This window comes from Somniosus microcephalus, chromosome 1 (assembly GCF_052327205.1).
Source record: "Somniosus microcephalus isolate GS21.2 chromosome 1, FLI_Smic_1.0, whole genome shotgun sequence".
NCBI lineage: Eukaryota > Metazoa > Chordata > Chondrichthyes > Squaliformes > Somniosidae > Somniosus > Somniosus microcephalus.
Window position 1 is genome coordinate 429,945,010 of NC_140987.1, and position 20,188 is coordinate 429,965,197.

Consider the following 20,188-nt stretch of genomic DNA (forward strand, 5'->3'; position numbering starts at 1 on the left):
GATATGAGATGGACAGGTACTGGCCTATTTCATCTTCCTTGAACTTCAGCCTTCTTCCTTCTTTCAGTATTGCCATTACTCCGTTAAGCAGCAGTCGATTTTATATCCTACTGATGCACCAGGCTTTAACCCCCCCCCAACCCCCACTTCCCCCTGCGTTCCAACCATTCTGGAAGCATTGGGAAAGTTTCTCCACATTTTCTGCTTTCCTGACGTAACTGTGGCGTTGCAGGCTGGATTTGCACAGGGTGCACGCCTTTCATTATTATAATTACCTGACTGCGGGATTAACAGCGGAGTCAGCACTACGGCAGTAAGGGCCAGACCTCCCATCCTGTCATAATGACATCTCCAGAATTTCTAGCTACTTTTGAGTGCTTTGAGTTCAGCTCTTAAGTCAGATTTCTGCAAAAGTGACCAGGAATTAATCATTACGATCTCTGTGCTTTAAACTTCCTCCAGATTTCATTTAGAGCTCTGTAGAGAGGGAAATTGTTCAGAAATAATTTATACATACTAGTTGATCTTTTATGGAGTTACACATAAGGAGCTGAATATTGCCGGCGTTCAGAGTGCGGGTTTGGAGGCGGGTCCGCTGTCAAAATCACAAAGATTGACAGCGGGTCGGTATCTTGCTGTAAACCCGCCTCCTTGTCAGTTTCCCAAGTGTCGGATCTATCTTCCCTGAACAGATCCGACACCAAGTGGTGGGTCAGCCAATTTAGATAGTTAAAAGCTTATTAAAAGGTAGTTAAGAACCATTTTCCCATGGACTTACCATTTTACCAGGTTTTCAACGAGGTTCCTGGAGAGCGGCTATCATGTCAGGTAAGTGTGTCGGGTTCTCAATGACTGTGGATTGCTGTGAATAGGTGAAAGCTGCAAAAGTGGTATAAAACCCACCATTTCACAGCTGGTCACTTCCCAATCTTAGAAGCTGGAGCAGTAATGATTCGGAACCCACTTTTGAGCTTTATGCACTTTTCTCAGACAGACTTAATGGTCACGATTTTATCGGCACTGAGAGGGCAGGTTTGGAAGTGGGTCAAAGGTTAAAATCATTTTGATTGACGGCGGGTTTCGATCCCACCGTCAACCCGCCTCCAAACAATTTTCCCAAGTGGGTCCCCAATTTGGGCATGGACCCGACACCTAGCGGTGGGAAGAGGATTAAAGCCAATTAACTGCCTGTTAACAGGTAGTTGACAGGTTATTTTTTAATTTTGCTGCTTCTGCCTCGGGTTTCCCGACATCCGGACACCACGCCAGGTAAGTGTGGCGTGTTGTGAGTCTGCTGTAATGTTTCTGCATTGATGACAGCTGCAGAAGTGGTGTGAAGGATCCAATGGTGCACTGGTGAGTTTCAGAGGTAAGAAAATGTTGGGAAATTCATTTTTAATGCATTTACACATTTCTTTAGGTAACAAGTTTTGAAATCGATGTCTAGTGCCACCTCATTGGGAGAACCTCTCTCTCCAGTGACAGATCGCTTCTGCCACCTCACCTGCAGCTGCCATCTGTTCTAGCCTATGGAGGGAGTCATTGGAGAGCCTGGGTGCAAGAGCTCACCTTTGTACAGTGATTGTCAGTGTTTGCAGCACCTCAATGCTGTCAAACACTGAAAAATCAGCTGTCAGAAAAAATTGTGCGTGGTCCCTTTAAGGAAACCGGCAGATGACGCATCATCAAATGACGTCATCTAACCGGCTTCCTCTTAATTGGCCAGCAAGCCCGCAGCGCGGGCTTAACAAGGTCAATCAACGTAAAATCACATCCGTGGGCCGGATGCAGTTGGGGGCGGGACTGGAACCCGGAAACCACCTGACCCGCTCCCACCCCGCATCCATTGACAAAATTGCGGCCAATGTTTGTGTCCAATACACATTTAAGTACCGTTAAAAATGTACTGCATGTAGGATCTGTATGGGAGTGGGCAGGGTGTCTCATGCATTTTATTTTTGACCTCCTTTCCTTTGAGGAAGGGCTTAGCCTCTATGCTGAGTCCTTCCTCTGATAGCATACCCAAGGTCTAGAATTCATCATGTGGACAACCACAGGCTGAATCTGTGATGGGGAATGGCCAGTGTTACACAATTTTAATTTTCATGTGACTGGTCAAACTGTCAGCAGAAGGAACCCAGAGTAGAGTCTAGTTACTTCCTCGGAGGGAAGGAGAATAAAAATAAAATGGTTTAATAGGTGAAATGCCTGAGCCACTCCCACAAACACCCCATCATCTTTATTTCCAGAGCACTTTCATTTTCTTTCATGCTTTTCTTTCCATACAGGAATATAGCTCATGTATACTATTATAAACAAGGTATAGTTGCACTTCATAACCTCTTTTAAGACTGGGGAAAGATTAGTGGCCAAATTAATCTACTGTTTGTCTTCATTGAACATTATTTTTTTTTACAAAATCCTTCCAATTTGACATTTATTTTATATGGGTGCATTCAATTGAAAATCAGTTTATGTGTTTACATCCAATTCACTGCTCAGGGCAGAGGCCAGGGGGAAATAATTACCAATATTAATCTAGATCTGTGTAGACCCCTACAGCTCACACATTCAAGTTATTTCTTTACTAAGCAGTGTTGCCACAGCTCTATATTTCCATATAGATTAGTGTTTCATTTAATTTAAGCCTCAGCTTTGCTGTTGGAATTTAATACTAACTCTCTTAACCTGTTTACTCCATGCAGGAATTCTGGTTGATCATTTTGGTAGCTATCAAATAGCCTTTTACTTGGCTGGAATCCCACCGATTATTGGGGGATCAGTTTTGTTCTTTGTTCCTATAATCCACAACCGAATTCTCAAGAGGCAAAAAAAAGAAGACCCCAGCACTGACAGGATGTTGTTAGCGTCTGAAAATGTATTAAATGGGGACATGCTTCCTGGCAACCCTAATACAGAAGCCTGTGCATAGACAGTGATGCCAAGATATCCTCTCCTACGTTCCAGAATGGGATCTTTCTCAGCACGTATTGTGACATTTTCTTTTGATTATATTCATGTAGTTTAAAATACCATTTCTCCCACATGTGTAACATCAGGATTACTCCTTAAAATAACAAATTCCACGAAGGCAGGAGGGTGAAAAGTCAAAAACTTGGCCGCGGTTTTTAAGATAATGCTCCAGGTTTAAAATGTTTGTGCCATGTTGAATTTAGTCACAGGCCAGTTGCACTGATTGCATTTCAGTACAATAATTTGTGAGAAGTAATTATTATTCTGCTAGCCAGGTACAACCAAGCATGGCAGACACTAGAATTAAAATCACCTATATTTTTTTTTTAATAAGTCTTGAGGCAAGATCCTAAAAACTTGGAATTTTTCAGTGTTTCTCCTTTGTTCCTTTTATCAGGAGCTCTTAAAATTAATGAGTGCTCATGATTGTGTGTGGAGAAAGAACAGGTTAAAAAGGATTACAGCTTTCTTGCCTTGATTGGATGTCATTCTCGACCACCAGCTTTGGGATTGGAGCAGGGAGCAGCACACAGTTTTTGGTCATTGACTATTCAACTAATTTCTTGGTCAAATGCTTATTTTGTGGCTGTTTTCCCTCGATCAGATTCTGAGTGATAGCACATACAGAAGGTAATCCTCACACATTTGCTAACCATTGCTGCCCTGAGTTACCTGCAGTATGTAATAATGCATTTGACCAATTGATCCTGGCAGCTGCTGTTATGGCACTGACTCAAGAACCTCCACCTCTTAAATCTCTATTACTTATATCAGCTCCTCCGGTGTGTGGCAGATGCAAATAAATAAGAGATTATCCAGCGGTCTTCTTTCTTCTGCGACTATGCATCCTCCACACACCATGGCCCCACCTATCCATCAAACAACAATGTGTGAGCCAGCAGTTAGCCGTGTGTGGTGATGGGTCCCTTGGCTTTCAGGATTCATCTACGTAACAGCACCACAAGCAACTCAAATTGTTGTATTGCTCTAACCATCACCCTCCCCTCCCCAAAAACTTCCATTATTCTGCAGGGACTGTGTAATGAACCATGTTAAAAGACATTGGCCTAGAAATTGGGACCTTTAGCGCCAACAGTTAAGGCCGGTTTCGAAGAAAAAAATGGCTTCCGCCCACTTCCGGCGCGGAACGCAGTGGCCACCATATTGGCCAGGTCGGCGGCGTTGCCGCGGCCTGCGCTCGCATCAAGTATTTTAATGATCAAGATTGTGACATCAGACGGTGTGCAATGCCGAATTGACGCAGGCTGAGCAATTTTGGATGCCGTCATTCCTTTTAACGCCCTCTCCAAAGTATGGCCGTGCGTGCAGCTGTTGCCAGCACGTATCTGACCCGGGAGAAAGCAGAGATCTATAGATCTCTCAGTCTTCAATAACGATGCAGAATAGGTGCAGCCCCATCAAACCCAAGGCGCTGTGACAGTTTTGCATTTTTAACTGATCACTGTTTCAAACAATTTTGACATTGTTTGCACTAGATGATGTCATCTGAAATTTGAAGACACATGTAGCATGATTTTTCATAACTTCAAGTATTTGGAACCTCACACTGTTGGAATGATTCCTCCCAAATTGCAATCATTTAATCAGTAAAATGATGACTTTTTTTTTGATTAATAATTGTACTTGACAAGTTAGCCAGCTAAATATTTGAGAGTGTCAACAATTGATTTCAGCTAAACTGCAGGTTGCATTCTTTAAAATCTGACAGCTTTTTAGGCATTGATTTATCTTGATTCATGTGTGTTTTCAATTCTCTGACAACCTATAAAATACAAGAAACATAACCAGAAACATTCCACTTTAGTTTTATAAATCTCGCTTTCCCGATCAGGCAGCGCAGATAATTTGGAACCGTCCTTCGGCCTCCTGCTGATCTTACCGCCTGATACAGCACGTTGCACAGGCGGTTCTGCTTTGCCATCATTTAAATCGTCAGGCAGCACCAAAGTAACAGTGCTGCCTGCGCTCTTTTTATGGGCGCGAGGAAACCTCGCCCCGCGGTGGCACTACCTGTTTTCTGGCTTTATCGGATTTTTGGGCCATTATTTTTTGGTTGAATGTATGTATCTGCATGCTGTATCAAAGCTCCAAGTCTCAGCCTGAGTAACATTCATGAACTACATAGAAACATAGAAGATAGGAGCAGGAGTAGGCCATTCGGGCCCTCGAGCCTGCTCCACCATTCAATGCGATCATGGCTGATCATCCAAATTCAGTACCCTGTCCCTGCTTTCTCCCCATATCCCTTGAGCCCCTTAGCTTTAAGAAATATATCTAAATCCTTCTTGAATATATTATTGGTAACTACATACCAACAAACCGGGTGGAAGTTATGCTAGTTATATAAAGCTCTGGTTGGACCTCACCTGGAGCACTGCATTCAGTTCTGGGCACCACACCTCAGGAAATCTGGACCTCTCTCCCCCAAAAATGCTGTTGAGACTTATGTCAATTGAAAATGTCAAAACTGAGATTGATAGATTTTTGTGAGGCAAGGGTATTAAGGGACATGGGACCAAAGTGGGTAAATGGAGTTAAGATACAGATCAGCCATGCTGAATGGCAGGACAGCCTCGAGGAGCAGAATGGCTTACTCCTGTTCCTATGTCCTTCTGTTACAATGTTTTTGTGAATGTTTAAGCACTATCTCCCATTTCAATTAAGATAGAAACTTGTGCCTGTAGATTGTATGAATACCCTCAGATTGCTTTGCTCAGATGAAAAAGAAATCTAGAAATAATTTTTGAGACGGTAGTATATTAAAATACTGCAAAAAATGGTTTACCACCTGTCTGAAGTGTAAAGCACAGGAACAATGTGCTCCTTTGTGCAGTTAAAGGGTGATGCACAGTACACCATACGGCAAGGTTGTGGATTTATCAATCCAGAGACAGGTTTGGAAGTGCTTACATTCTAGGCCTGAGTCAGACAAGAGCACATTCCCCATACTGCACTGCCCAGGGTTTCCCATGGTGGAACAGGCTCGAGGGGCTGAATGTCCTACTCCTGTTCCTATGGAATTGTACTGCATAGGAGGAAGAGATTTTTTATATAAATAGCAATCCTGATGTTGGAACTTGTAATCGAGGAAGGTTATACAGTGGAAAGACAGCACTTTCAAGTATTGTATAGTTGTAATGTGATGGCATCACCTTCTGGAAACAGGTTTTGATGAAGAATGCTTGCTAACTGTAGCTGCTTGACTTACCATTTCACGATAAATTAATCTGAATGTTACGTAACATGCAGTGCACCAACAGGAATTTACTGATTAGAGCCCGATACGAGTTGCAGTAATGTGTAACTATCTTGGCATTTTGAATTATTAGAAAGCTGTGATCCTTTCTCGATCAAAAAACCATAATTAAGCTTTCCTATGTAAAACTTTTGAGAGATGATATTTGTTTTCAAACAGTCTTATCTCCTTTTTCACATCATTTTATTTATGTTTCCACAGGTTTAGATCCAGGTGTCTCTGTAATCGGACTGGTATGCCTTTAATAAAAGAGGGATGCCAGTCAGTGACCAGATTAAACAATTTCAAATTAAAAAATGAGAAGTGATTAGGAGATAATGCTGCCTTTTAAATTCCTTTAGTCTTTGATAGAGGCCTGTAGATGTCTAGAGGAAAAAAAGGGTATTGCTTTTACAAAGAGGAACTAGTGCTGCTATTAGTGATCGAGTTTCCCTGTGGTGGATGAATGCGAATGGAAGTTAATTTAATTGAATGGATCTATGTTCCAAGCTTTTCCGAGCCAGACTCCAGAGTTCAGTTTATTATGCACCTAATCACCTCAGACCTACCACTCTGGTATCACAGCACTCTCAAGACATCAGAAGCAAATCAAACTGACTTCAGTTTTTACTGTTCTATACAAGTAGCTATGAAAGAATGTGGTGGAGTATCGGATCCCATCACTGTGCTGTGGAGCAGGAGGACATGAAATGCTTCCTCTTCCCCCTGTAATTCCCGTCAGAGATCCCACCAGCTTTTTTGTTGTCAGAGAGAATGGTAGAGTGGAGGCCAGCCCCTCCCCTCCCCTCCCCTCTCCTCTGAGGGGAAACCATAGGCATGTCACCCCCTGAGCTGCTCTAGAGGGAAAAAGGGTGCCTGCCATGTCCTTGGAAGATCTGAACAGAACAGTAGTGAAAATAGATAGCAAAAAGGGGTTAGAAAAAAAAAATCTAACTTTGGAAATCATGCACATTTCTTTGGCTGCATATAGTGGCATTACAAGCCCCAGGCAGAATGCAGATGATTGGGTAATTCCCCCGTCAATCTCGCCTGGTGACTGCACTGCTGTAAATGACTGGGATTGATTTTACGCACATCATTTGTATTCTGTAACTATCCTCCACTCGTTGCATTTTGCTGGAGAAACAATTCTGCTGTACTCGGAAGGCTCGGTTTGCTGTAGCCTCGGTCATGAGTTCGGAGACTCTCTATACTAAAACCACAAGTGCCACCCTGCCTCCAACTCATTGGCTGATACAGCGGTGTCAATGTTTTTCATGAAACTTGTCAGATTTGATATCTCCCCATGAGCTTATCTGCTGGGCGTAGCAGGGATTTATTCTGTGCATCTATGCAACTGAGAGCACGGTGAGATGCGTAAGATTATTCCCCCAGTTATATTGTGAGGTACATTCACAGTTGTGGATGTCTTCAGCTGAATTATTTTCATTTAGTTCACTGTGAAGCTGTTTATTGTATTTTCACAGCATGCTAATGTGGCATTGGCTCAATAAATGGTAAGAGTTAGGACCTGACCTCCTCTCTAACCCAAGGTCACTTACTGCTGGCTGCCCAATTATTCAGTAGATCCCACTGGTCTCAAATGCTACACTAGTTGTGATACCTGTTTGTAGACAGGTCTGTGAGGTGTGGGTTATGTTTTGTAAGCCTGGCTGCTCGTTGTATAATATTTTCTGTGTTTTTGTGTATTCGGGTTGAAGATATTTCATTATTGTGAAGCAGGGAAAGGCAAAAACATTGATCAGTGTACGATTAGGGAGCACGTAACAAAAATCTGAAGAATCAGACCACACCAGTAAAATGCTTACAACACACAAGTATTCCTCGCCAAGGAATACCCTATTTGCTTTATCAATACATGGTGATAAATAAGTATCAATTATTTTATACTTGAGCTCATTAAGGTATGTGAAGCTTCCTATTGGATCATTCCTGAGAAATATAAAAGATATGGGGAGAGGGGACATTGCGCTTTTTAAAGTTAATCAATTGGATTCCCTCCTCTATCTCTCCCCCCCTCACCCTAGTCCACTAGAAGTAATTTACCTGAGGATTGTGGATCCAGAAGTAGGGTTTCATGTCAGAGCTCCTGAAGTGCCAATTGTAATTGTGTGTGTAGATATTTTAAGGCTGCTGAACCTTTCATTGCGAATTGGAGGTTTGATTAACAGCTCCTCCTATCAAGATTTCTTCCATTTAAGGACCTTTAAAGGAAACTTTGAATTTGGATATCAGGTTTTCGTGCCATTTTGTAGCCAATCCAAACCAGGAACCTGGTGGCACAAACCACAGGACAGCCAATGATAGAAGCCATGTTATTTTTAGCTGTTGCCAATAGTATTTTTTATAATTGTGTTTCCCTCCGACACCATAGGCTTCCCATTACTGTGTATCTCAATTCCAGTCAATCACAGCTGATACTTAAATTGAGTTGGAGTGTTCCAACCCAAGAGACAGAATCTTAAGTTACACAAGAGCATGAGAATTAGGAGTAGGCCATATGGCCACTCGAGCCTGCTCCGCCATTCAATAAGATCATGGCTGATCTTCGACCTCAACTCCACTTTCCTGCCCTAGCCCCATATCCCTTGATTCCCCTAGAGTCCAAAAGTCTATCGATCTCAGCCTTGAATATACTCAACGACTGAGCATCCACAGCCCTTTGGGGTAGAGAATTCCAAAGATTCACAACCCTCTGAGTGAAGAAATTCCTCTTTTGAAGTTGAAATGTTACAGAAAATCTGAGGAGGGTGCAGGAAGAAAGGTTTAAGTTTTTATTAGGACTAATTCCCAAAGACATGCAAGTTAAGCTTAATAAGGGAGCCTTTGTCTGATTAGCTGTGTCTCAACCCCCTCCCCACACCTATTCCCACCTCCACATTTGTTTGTTCCCTAAGAAAGATAATTTTATTTATTTTTCTCTGTTTAAGATATTTTTCTCCCCCACCTTCTTCGATCCCCACATTTATCTCCGATTGAGAGAGCAGGTAGGTGACCTCCTCCCAGGCTAGGCCAGTACTGTACTGCGACCAGCTGCTTGGAGACTCAAGTTGACTGGCCCCCTCCCACTCAACACAGAAAAGCATTTAGTTGGTGCTCACCTTCATCCTGCCCGACCTGAAATCAGACACCATTGTATTGAGGAAGCGCACTGTGGCTGCTAAGCATACAGTTCTGACTCAATATATGATGGTGTTGAGATACCGCGGCAAACGTGGGAGTCGAGACCAGAGTTGATGGAACACAACTGCTTTTATTTCCATCATGGCAAAAAGAGAGCTTGAAAAGCCCGCGCAACCACTTAAATACTCCCCAGACAGGAAGTGCTCCCGGCAGCCTGTCCCTGCGGGAAACAAGTTGCCGGAGGAAAGGGCCCCCGGCTGGGGGCGGCTGCTGCCGGCAGTGCGCCTGCGTAAACTGTCCGTGCCGCCGTGAGCGGATTATGTCCAATGGTGGCGTGTCGCCACAGAGCTCCCCCCAGAATCCGCTTAGGAGGAGTGGACGCGTCGTGACGGTGGTCTAATGGTTCTGCCGGAGCGGCTCTGAGTGGCCGCCAGTCTAGTTGGTGGGGCCGGGCGGTTCGCCGCTGGCTTGCTGGCGGGACGGCCTCTAGTTGGAGGTCGGGCCACGGGGACCTGTTCCCCTGGTTCTGTGTGTGCTGGTTTGAGTCGGTCGATGGAGACTGTTTCGACCCTGTCGCCGAGTCGCAGCTTGAAGACCTTGTCCCCGGTTTGTAGTACCTCGTACGGTCCGTCGTACGGGGGTCGCAGGGGTCCGCGGTGCGCGTCGTGTCGCACGAAGACGAAGCGTGCCTGCTGTAAGTTTGGCGGGACGTGAGGTGCGAGTTCGCCGTGTCGGTTGACCGGAAGTGGGGCGAACTGTTGAGCGGAAGAGAAAGAGTTGAGCCGCTGCTGTTCGGCCGACCAAGGCGTGGTAGCCTCTGGGAGGAATTCGCCTGGTACGCGCAGCGGTTTTCCGTAGACTAACTCCGCTGCTGAGGACTGGAGGTCTTCCTTGACCGCGGTGAGTAGGGCTATTAGCACCCACGGTAGGCGGTCAGTCCAGGTACTGTCCTGCAGGCTGGCGCGGAGTGAGGCCTTGAGTGACCTGTGGAAGCGTTCACACAGCCCGTTGGCCTGCGGGTGGTACGCCGTGGTTCGGTGGAGCGTCACCCCGAGGTTGCGTGCTGTGGCCGTCCAGAGTTCGGAGGTGAACTGGGCGCCTCTGTCGGAGGTTATGTCGGCCGGTACGCCGAACCTCGCAACCCAGGTGTTAACGAACACCCTGGCGATGTCGGCTGTGGTGGTGGAGGTCAGCGGCACTGCCTCAGGCCAGCGTGTGTAGCGGTCGACCATCGTGAGGAGATAAGTTTGGCCTTGCGATGGCGGCAGAGGACCGACGATGTCGACGTGTACGTGGTCGAAGCGGCGGCTGGGTACCTCGAAGTCTCCCAAGGGTGCTTTTGTGTGCAGCTGTACTTTAGCCCGTTGGCAGGCGAGGCAGGAGGTGGCCCAAGTCCGAACATCTTTGCTGAGGCCGCGCCAGACGAAGCGCTGGGAGAGGAGTTTGACGGATGCGCGGGAACCTGGATGGGAGAGCCCGTGGAGCGCATCGAAGATGCGGCGGCGCCAGGTTGCAGGGACGACCGGCCTGGGTTGGCCAAGTGAGACGTCGCAAGTGACTGCCGCGGCTTCGGGCCCGTGCGCAACCTTGGCTAGGCGTAGCCCTGGCAGGCTGGTAGCCGCCGAGAGGAGGTCTGGGTCCGTGAGCTGGGCCGCTGCTAGTTGCGCGTAGTCGACCGCTAGGTGATTCGCGCAGATGGCGGGACGGGAAAGGCAGTCGGCGACAATGTTGTCTCTACCGGAGACGTGCTGGATGTCCGTGGTAAACTCGGACACGGCCGCGAGCTGGCGTTGCTGCCTAGCGGACCAGGGTTCGGTGTTCTTGGCCATCGCGTATGTGAGCGGCTTGTGGTCCACGTACGCGGTAAAGGGGCGGCCCTCCAGGAGGAACCTGAAATGGCGAACGGACAGGTGGAGCGCGAGGAGCTCGCGGTCGAAAGTAGAGTATTTGACCTCCGGGGGGCGCAGTTGGCGGCTGTAGAAGGCAAGTGGCTGCCACGCACCATTGACCCACTGCTCGAACACGGCTCCGACCGCATGGTCGGAGGCATCGGTGGTGAGCGCGACCCGAGCATCGGCCCTCGGGTGCGCGAGCAGGGTGGCGTCGGCGAGCGCGTTTTTGGTGGCGTCAAAGGCGGCTGACGTGTCAGCGGTCCAGGCTACGGCCATCTTGCCGGATTTACCTCGGAGGGAGTCGTATAGGGGCTTCATGAGGGCTGCAGCTCTGGGGATGAACCTGTTGTAGAAGTTCACCATCCTGAGGAACTCCTGGAGGCCCTTGATGGTTTTGGGGCGGGGGAATTGCTGGACGGCCTGCACCTTGTTGGGCAGGGGGACGGCCCCAGCAGGGGTGATGCGGTGGCCGAGAAAATCGATCTCGGCTAGGCCGAATTGGCACTTCGCCGGGCTGAGGATGAGCCCGTGTTGGGCTAGGCGCCTGAACAGGATGCGAAGGTGTTCGAGGTGTTCCTGTTTGGAGGAGCTGGCCACGAGAATGTCGTCTAGATAGACGAATAGGAAGTTCAGGTCCCGGAGGACTGAGTCCATAAGGCGCTGGAAAGCCTGGGCTGCATTCTTGAGGCCGAAGGGCATCCTCAGGAACTCGAACAGGCCGAATGGGGTGATGACGGCCGTTTTGGGGATGTCCGCGGGGTGTACGGGGACTTGGTGGTAACCGCGCACCAGGTCGACCTTGGAGAAGACAGTTCGTCTGGCCAGTCGGGCCGAGAAGTCCTGGATGTGCGGCACCGGGTATCGATCGGGGGTGGTGGCGTCGTTGAGGCGGCGGTAGTCCCCGCAGGGGCGCCAGCCTCCGCCGGGCTTGGGGGCAATGTGGAGGGGCGAGGCCCAAGGGCTGCTGGAGCAGCGGATGATGCCGAGTTGCTCCATGGTAGTGAACTCGGCCCGCGCGATTTCCAGCTTGGCCGGGTTGAGTCTGCGGGCGTGGGCAGAGACCAGGGGGCCGGTGGCGGGGACATAGTGCTCCACACCGTGTTTGGCGGCTTTGGCCGAAAAGGTCGGGTTAGTGAGGGCGGGAAACTCGGCTAGGAGTGCCGAGTAGTCGTCCGTGGCTCTGGCGAGGCAGTAGGTCGTCAGGCCGGCCGAACGGGCCGGGGTGAATGCGCCAGGGATGGGGGCCATAGTGTTGATGTCGACGAGGCGGTGCCTCGGAATGTCGACAAGGAGGCCGTGGGCGCGTAGGAAGTCGGCGCCGATGAGTGGGCAGAGGACCTTGGCTGTGAGGAACTCCCAGCGGTAGCGGCGGCCTGCGAGGTCGAGTGTGACCATGCTGGTGCCATATGTGCGGATGTCAGAGCCATTGGCTGCGGCCAGCGTGATACCCCGTGCGCCGCGTTGGATTTCGAGGGCGGAGGCGGGGGTGATGCTGTGCTGGGCTCCTGTGTCGCACAGGAATCGGCGGTTGGTGCTGTCGTCTGTGACGTACAGTAGGGGCCCCTTTTGCCCCGCGGCCATCGTGGGGGCCGGTGCGGGGGGTGGGTTTGAAAGTGCACGGTGGCGTGCAGCGTTGGGCCCTAGTGCCAAAACGGGTGTGGTAGTAGCAGTGACCCGGAGTGGAAGGGCGGTCGGGCCTAGTGGGCCGGGGGGACCGCGTGGTCATTGCCGTGAGGTCGTGCGTGACGTCGCGGGCGGTCTGCGCGGAGAGCAGCCGGTCGGCCTTTTCGGCTATCTCATTCAGGTCCGTGGAGCCAGACTCCACAATGAGCGGGCGGATGCTGGCGGGGAGCTGCCGAATGAAAAGCGTGCGAAAGAGGGCGCCGGGGTTTTTGTCGTCCGAGAGGGACAGCATGTGGGAAAGCAGGTCTGATGGTGAAGCGTCACCAAGGCCTGGGAGGTCGAGGAGTTGGCAGTTGCGCTGGTAAGAGGACGCCTGAAATTTTTTAAGAAGCGCGGCCTTCAGATGTTCGTACTTGCCTTCCTCTGGTGGATCCTGCAGCGCTGCCCAAACCTTGGGGACTGTGGCGCAGGTGAAAGAGGCGACGAGGTAGTCGTACTTCATGGCGTCGACTGTAATGCTTCTCAGCCGGAATCTGGACTCGGCTTGAACGAACCAGGCCTCGGCCAGGTTCTCCCAAAAGTCCGGTAGTTTAACCGTGACTGCGTTTGTATCCGCCATGCTAGCTTAGGATTCGTCCTGAGCGTCGGGGTCACCAGTGTTGAGATACCGCAGCAAACGTGGGAATCGAGACCAGAGTTGATGGAACACAACTGCTTTTATTTACATCATGGCAAAAAGAGAGCTTGAAAAGCCCGCGCAACCACTTAAATACTCCCCAGATAGGAAGTGCTCCCGGCAGCCTGTCCCTGCGGGAAACAAGTTGCCGGAGGAAAGGGCCCCCGGCTGGGGGCGGCTGCTGCCGGCAGTGCGCCTGCGTAAACTGTCCGTGCCACCGTGAGCGGATTATGTCCAATGGTGGCGTGTCGCCACAATGGTTTCTTTTCAATCCTTGTAATGTATAATCAGCCTGACTATGAATAGCTTTTACACAGAAATTTGTACAGGAAACTTTGTGATATCCGGCACCGACGGGACTGAGCTGTTGCCGATCTATCAAAACTGCCGGACAAACCAGCGCTAATGTTGAAGCATACGGAGATTTGCAGCTCCGTATCTGGCAACAAACACTGTTGCTTAGCAACAGCTTCTAAACAGTTGGCCGTACCTTGGAAGCGTCTCTGTAGCTTAGCAACAGCTTCAGAGAGACTTTGCAGAGCCTGACTGTTGGAAAAAAAAGCCACTAGAAGAAAAAAAACCTAACAAAACGGCTCCTGATTTCTGCCGGTGGATCAAGGTTTCCGGACATACAACCTCCGGATAAACCAAAGTTTCCTGTAGTATTTTACACCAGCCAAAACATTTCTGGACTGTCACTGTGCAGGGTAACGGTAAATATCAAATACCAACAGTACAACTTTATCAGCTATATGAATAGGCTAGTTTGCGATCATTTCACTTTAGTTCTTTTATAAAAACTTGATTGAACAACCCGTCAAAAAGGCATACTGTGTCGTGGAAATCAACAATCGGCGAGACAATCAGTGAGATTTTTAAAGAATTACATGACGAAGTTATGATTGGTTACAGATTTAAGAAATAATTTTCATGTTGAGCGCCACCTTTTAGCTGACTGAAGCATTCCGTCAAAATAACACATTTAAAATCCATTCTCTTAAAGCATAGTAGCAAAAATAGGGCAAATTTAGCAAAGTGAGATGCAAAAAATGGTATAACATCAATTATTTTATACCTAATGTTCTCTTGTTAAAATGAACACACCAAGCTTTTAATGTTTATCAAAACAATTTGATGTTATAAAATTCATTTTTGTCTTTCTTTCATGTTGAAAATTCTTCACCAATATTTGTATTATGCACAAGTGAGGTTGCCAAGTGATGATGTATTGAATCAATGTAAGAATGCCTTTATATAAAAGTACAAAATAAACTTTGAAAACCTATAGAATAAAATAATTGCTTCTTTTATTTCACACCGTCAAATAATAGCTCCGCTGCCATTTATATTTGATATAATAAACATGTTCTGTACTATAGCGATTGTGAATACAAAAGTCTTAGAAGCTCTAAATTTTGGGGGTAAGGGACAGTAGAGATGTGATGTATTCTCATTGGGCAGGGCACAATTTGGAGTGGAATTCCGCTCCACCGGGTTCCTACCCCACGTAACTTGCTTGGGTAATTTGTATGTAATTCTAAAAAAAAATAAGACAACAGTGAACCTGGGCCTGCTCAAAAAGGCTCCTCTCTAACCCAAGGTCACTTACTGCTGACTGTCCAATTATTCAGCAGATCCCACTGGTCACAAATGCTACACTAGTTGTGATACCGTTTTCAGAATTCTCGTTCTACCTGGACCCCTCCCTCTGGCCTCTTAACCTCTCTAGATCTTTTCATTGCAAACTGTCGGCGTGACATCGGCCGTCTCAATTTCTGTGCTCCCCTCACTCACTCCAACCTACCTCCCTCTGAACTTGCAGCACTCCATTCTCTCAGATCCAACCCCAACATGTCATTAAGCCTGCTGACAAGGGTGGTGCTGCTGTTGTTTGGCAAACTGACCTCTACCTAGCGGAGGCTGAACACCAACTCTCCGACACCTCCTCCTACCTCCCCCTGGACCATGACCCCACTACCGAACATCAAGCCACCATTTCCAAGACCGTCACTGACCTCATCTCCCCTGGAGATCTTCCCTCTACGGCCGCCAACCTCATAATTCCCCAACCCCGCACAGCCCGCTTCTACCTCCTTCCCAAACAGGACTGCCCTGGTAGACCCATCGTTGCAGCCTGTTCTTGCCCCACGGAACTTATCTCTTCCTATCTCGACTCTATTTTTTCTCCCCTTGTCCAGTCTCTTCCCACCTACATCCGCGACTCTTGCGACACCCTCCATCACTTTAACAGTTTCCTGGCCCCAACCATCTCCTTTTCACTATGGACGTCCAATCCCTCGACACCTCCATCCCCCACCATGATGGCCTGAGGGCGCTCTGCTTCTACCTTGAACAGAGGCCCAACCAGTTCCCATCCACCACCACCCTCCTCCACCTGGCTGAACTTGTTCTCACATTGAACAACTTCTCCTTTGACGCCACTCACTTCCTCCAAATTAAAGGTGTTGCTATGTGAACCCACATGGGTCCCAGCTATGCCTGCCTTTTCGTGGGATATGTGGAACATTCTTTGTTCCAGTCCTACTCGGGTCCCCTCCCTCACCTCTTTTTCCAGTACATTGATGACTGTATCGGCGCTGTTTCCTGCTCTCGCCCTGAACTAGAAAATTTCATTCACTGCTTCCAATTTCCACCCTTCCCTCACCTTCACATGGTCCATCTCCGACTCTTCCCTTCCCTTCCTCGACTTCTCTGTCTCCATCTCTGGGGATAGGCTATTGACAGACATTTACTACAAGCCCACTGACTCCCACAGCTACCTGGACGACACTTCCTCCCACCCCACTTCCTGTAAGGACTCTATTCCATTCTCCAGGTTTCTCCGTCTCCGCCGCATCTGCTCTGACGATGCCACCTTCCATACCAGTGCTTCCGATATGTCTTCCTTTTTCCTCAACCGAGGACCGAGGATTCCCCTCTATTGTGGTTGACACGGCCCTTGACCGTGTCCGTTCTATTTCCCGCACTTCTGCTCTCAAACCTTCCACTCCCTCCCAGAACCACGATAGGGTTCCCCTTGTCCTCACCTTTCACCCCACCAGCCTCCACATTCAACGGATCATCCTCCGCCATTTCCGCCACCTCCAGTGATCCCACCACCAAACACATCTTCCCCTCACCTATCCTTTCAGCATTCCGAAGGGACTGCTCCCTCCGCAACACCCTGGTCCACTCCTCTATCACCCCCAACACCCCTTCCCCTTTGCCAGGCACCTTCCCGTGCAAGCGCAAGAGATGCAACACCTGCCCTTTTACCTCCTCCCTTCCCACTGTCCAGGGCCCTAAACACTCCTTTCAGGTGAAACAGCGATTTACTTGTACTTCTTGCAATTTAATATACTGTATTCACTGCTCACGATGCGGTCTCCTCTACATTGGGGAGACCAAACGCAGATTGGGTGACCGCTTTGCGGAACACCTCTGTTCAGTCCGTAAGGGGGACCCTGAGCTTCCGGTGGCCTGTCACTTTAATTCTCCGCTTCACTCCCACTCAGACCTCACCGTCCTCGGCCTCTTGCATTGTTCCACGGAAGCTCAGCGTAAGCTCGAGGAACAGCACCTCATCTTTCGATTAGGCACTTTACAGCCTTCTGGACTCAACATAGAGTTCAACAATTTCAGACCATAACCTCGGCCCCTATCCATTTTTTCCCCATTTATTTTATTATTTATTTATTTATTTTCTCTCTCCCACATGGCAGCTGTCTTTCATTCTGCCAGTGCCATTCACACATCATCTAGAGCCATCTTTTGATTCTTAACTTGTCCCATTACCATCTCCTTTTGCCTTGCATCATCCCTTTTGTCTCTTAATCTCTCCTGCCTTCCATCCTATCACAGACCTTCCCTTTTGTTCTTTCCTCTCCTCCCCCCTCTCCCTGCCCCTGCACTTGCTTAAAAACCTGTTCGATCTCCAGCTTTTTCCAGTTCTGACGAAGGGTCATCAACCTGAAACGTTAACTCTGTTTCTCTCCCCACAGATGCTGCCTGGCCTGCTGAGTATTTCCAGCATTTTCTTTTTTGGATACATTACACTCGGTCCCTTCATCTAATTCATTAATATAGTTTGTAAATAGCTGAGGTCCAAGCACTGATCCTTGCGGCACCCCACTAGTTACAGCCTGCCAACATGAAAATGACCCTTTTATCCATTGTGTGAAGCACTTTGAGACATTTCAACAACATGATAAGGTACTATAGAAATACTATAGAAATGGGGAGACCAAACGCAGATTGGGTGACTGCGGAACACCTCCATTCAGTCCGTAAGGGTGACCCCGAGCTTCCGGTCGCCTGTCACTTTAATACTCCGCTCCACTCCCACCCTGACCTCGGTCTCTTACACTGTACCAACGAAGCTCAATGTAAGCCCGAGGAACAGCACCTCATCTTTCGATTAGGCACTTTACAGCCTTCTGGACCCATCATCGAGTTCAACAATTTCAGACCATAACCTCTGCCCCTATTTTTTTTCACATGGCTGCTGTTGATGATTCTGCCATTCCCATTTAGAAACATAGAAGATAGGAGCGGGAGTAGGCCATTCGGCCCTTCGAGCCTGCTCCGCCATTCAATGAGATCATGGCTGATCATCCAAATTCAGTACCCTGTCCCTGCCTTCTCCCCATATCCCTTGATCCCTTTAGCCTTAAGAAATATATCCAACTCTTTCTTGAATATATTTAATGAATTGGCCTCCACCGCCCTCTGTGGGAGAGAATTCCACAGGTTCACCACTCTGGGTGAAGAAATTCCTCCTCATTTCAGTCCTAAATGGCTTACCCCTTATCCTTAGACTATGACCCCTGGTTCTGGACTCCCCGGCCATCAGAAACATCCTTCCTGCATCTAGTCTGTCCAGGCCTGACAGAATTTTATAGGTTTCAATGAGATCCCCTCTCAATCTTCTAAACTCCAGCGAGTATAAGCCCAATCGACACAATCTCTCCTCATACATCATTCCTGCCATCCCAGGTATCAGCCTGGTGAATCTTCGCTGCACTCCTTCCATGGCAAGTACGTCCTTCCTCAGGTAAGGCGACCAAAACTGCACACAATACTCAGGGTGCGGTCTCACCAAGGCCCTGTACAACTGTAGCAAGACATCTTTATTCCTGTACTCGAAATTGCAAAATTTACACCTCATCTGGACTCATCTTTTGTTTCTTAACTTGTCCCATTACCATCTCCTTTTGCCTTGCACCATCATCCCTTTTGTCTTTTAATCTCTCCTACCTTCCATCCTATCACAGGCCTTCCCTTTTCTTTCTTCCCCTCCCCCCTTTCCCTGCCCCTACACTTGCTTAAAAACCTGTTACATCTCCAGCTTTTTCCAGTTCTGACAAAGGGTCATCGACCTGAAACATTAACTCTGTTTCTCTACAGATGCTGCCTGACCTGCTGAGTATTTCCAGCATATTCTGTTTTTACTACAGAAATACATATTAGTCTTTGTTGTTTCCTTCATTCGTATTTGAGATCAGACTCGGGTAAATCAGAGACTTCCATAACAATGGTAGTACAGGTCAGGCACATTTTTAACTATAAAAAAAGTTAAACGTAATGCATTGTCAGCTTAATACAGTGTCAGCTGTGGCTCAGTGGGTAGCACTCTCGCCTCTGAGTCAGAGGATTGTGGGTTCTAGTCCCACTCCAGGGACTTGAGCACATAAAGCTAGGCTAACACTCCAGTGCAGTGCTGAGGGAGTGCTGCACTGTTGGAGGTGCCGTCTTTCGGATGAGACATTAAACCGAGGCCCTGTCTGCTCTCTCAGGTGGATGTAAAAGATCCCATTTCGAAGAAGGGCAGGGGAGTTATCCCCGGTGTCCTGGCTGTAATGTATATACCTTTAAGGGGGGAACTATCTTTTACAGCTCATGTATACTGCAGTACCGGCAGTGACCACACCTGTACATAGCACTGAGTAGTAATCTGTACAGATCAGTTCCCGTGTGAGCCACGTTATTATACACGGACACAACATTGGCGACGAGGCAAATTCGAACCTACCTGCAACTCTGCATCACCTCCCGGGGATTCGTTCCTGGAGATCAGTGGATTGGAGGTCAAGGCCAGAGACTCGGGCATCGACCACGGGCAACCGCCCAGTCATCCAGCAGAGACTCGAGAATTGCGGGGGAGGCTGTCGAGAGCCAGGCTTGGCTTTCCAGTCGAGGTGGTCCAGCGAAACGGGCTGGCAACAGGTAGTGCGCAGACCCTTCCCGGACAGCGGCGGGCTAGAGCTCGACCGAGCGGCACAGCAAAGGGCTGAGCAGCGTCGACAGGGGAGAGAGAGAGAGGGCAGGGCGCAGCCGGTGTTCAGGGGCTGAGCAGCGTCGAAGAAAGGGAGAGAGAGACGCGCAGAAACCCGCGAGGCGCCGCCATTGCCACGAGGACCGCCGAGAGCGGCGGCAGCAGCGCAGGAGAAGTGCGCGAAACCTACAGGGCGCCGCCATTGCCACGAGAACCGCCGGGAGCGGCGTTGGCAGCAGCGGGGGAGGAAGGAAAGCGCGGGAGATGCCATTTTAAGCCATTGGGAGACGCCATTTTAAACCACACCCAAAATGCCGAAGAGTGGCAGTATCACCGCATTTGACAATGAA

At 48.6% G+C, this 20,188-nt stretch overlaps 1 protein-coding gene across 1 annotated transcript in view; it reads left to right on the plus strand.

Moving 5' to 3' along the window:
* slc16a2 (solute carrier family 16 member 2) overlaps window positions 1–9,551 on the plus strand; it is a 121,644-nt gene extending 112,093 nt beyond the window's left edge. The window contains exon 6 of the mRNA XM_086000458.1: window positions 2,706–9,551. Coding sequence (XP_085856584.1) covers window positions 2,706–2,932 — 227 coding nt within the window. The 3' untranslated portion in view covers window positions 2,933–9,551. The remainder of the gene's footprint in view (window positions 1–2,705) is intronic.
* The last annotated feature ends 10,637 nt before the right edge of the window (window positions 9,552–20,188 follow it).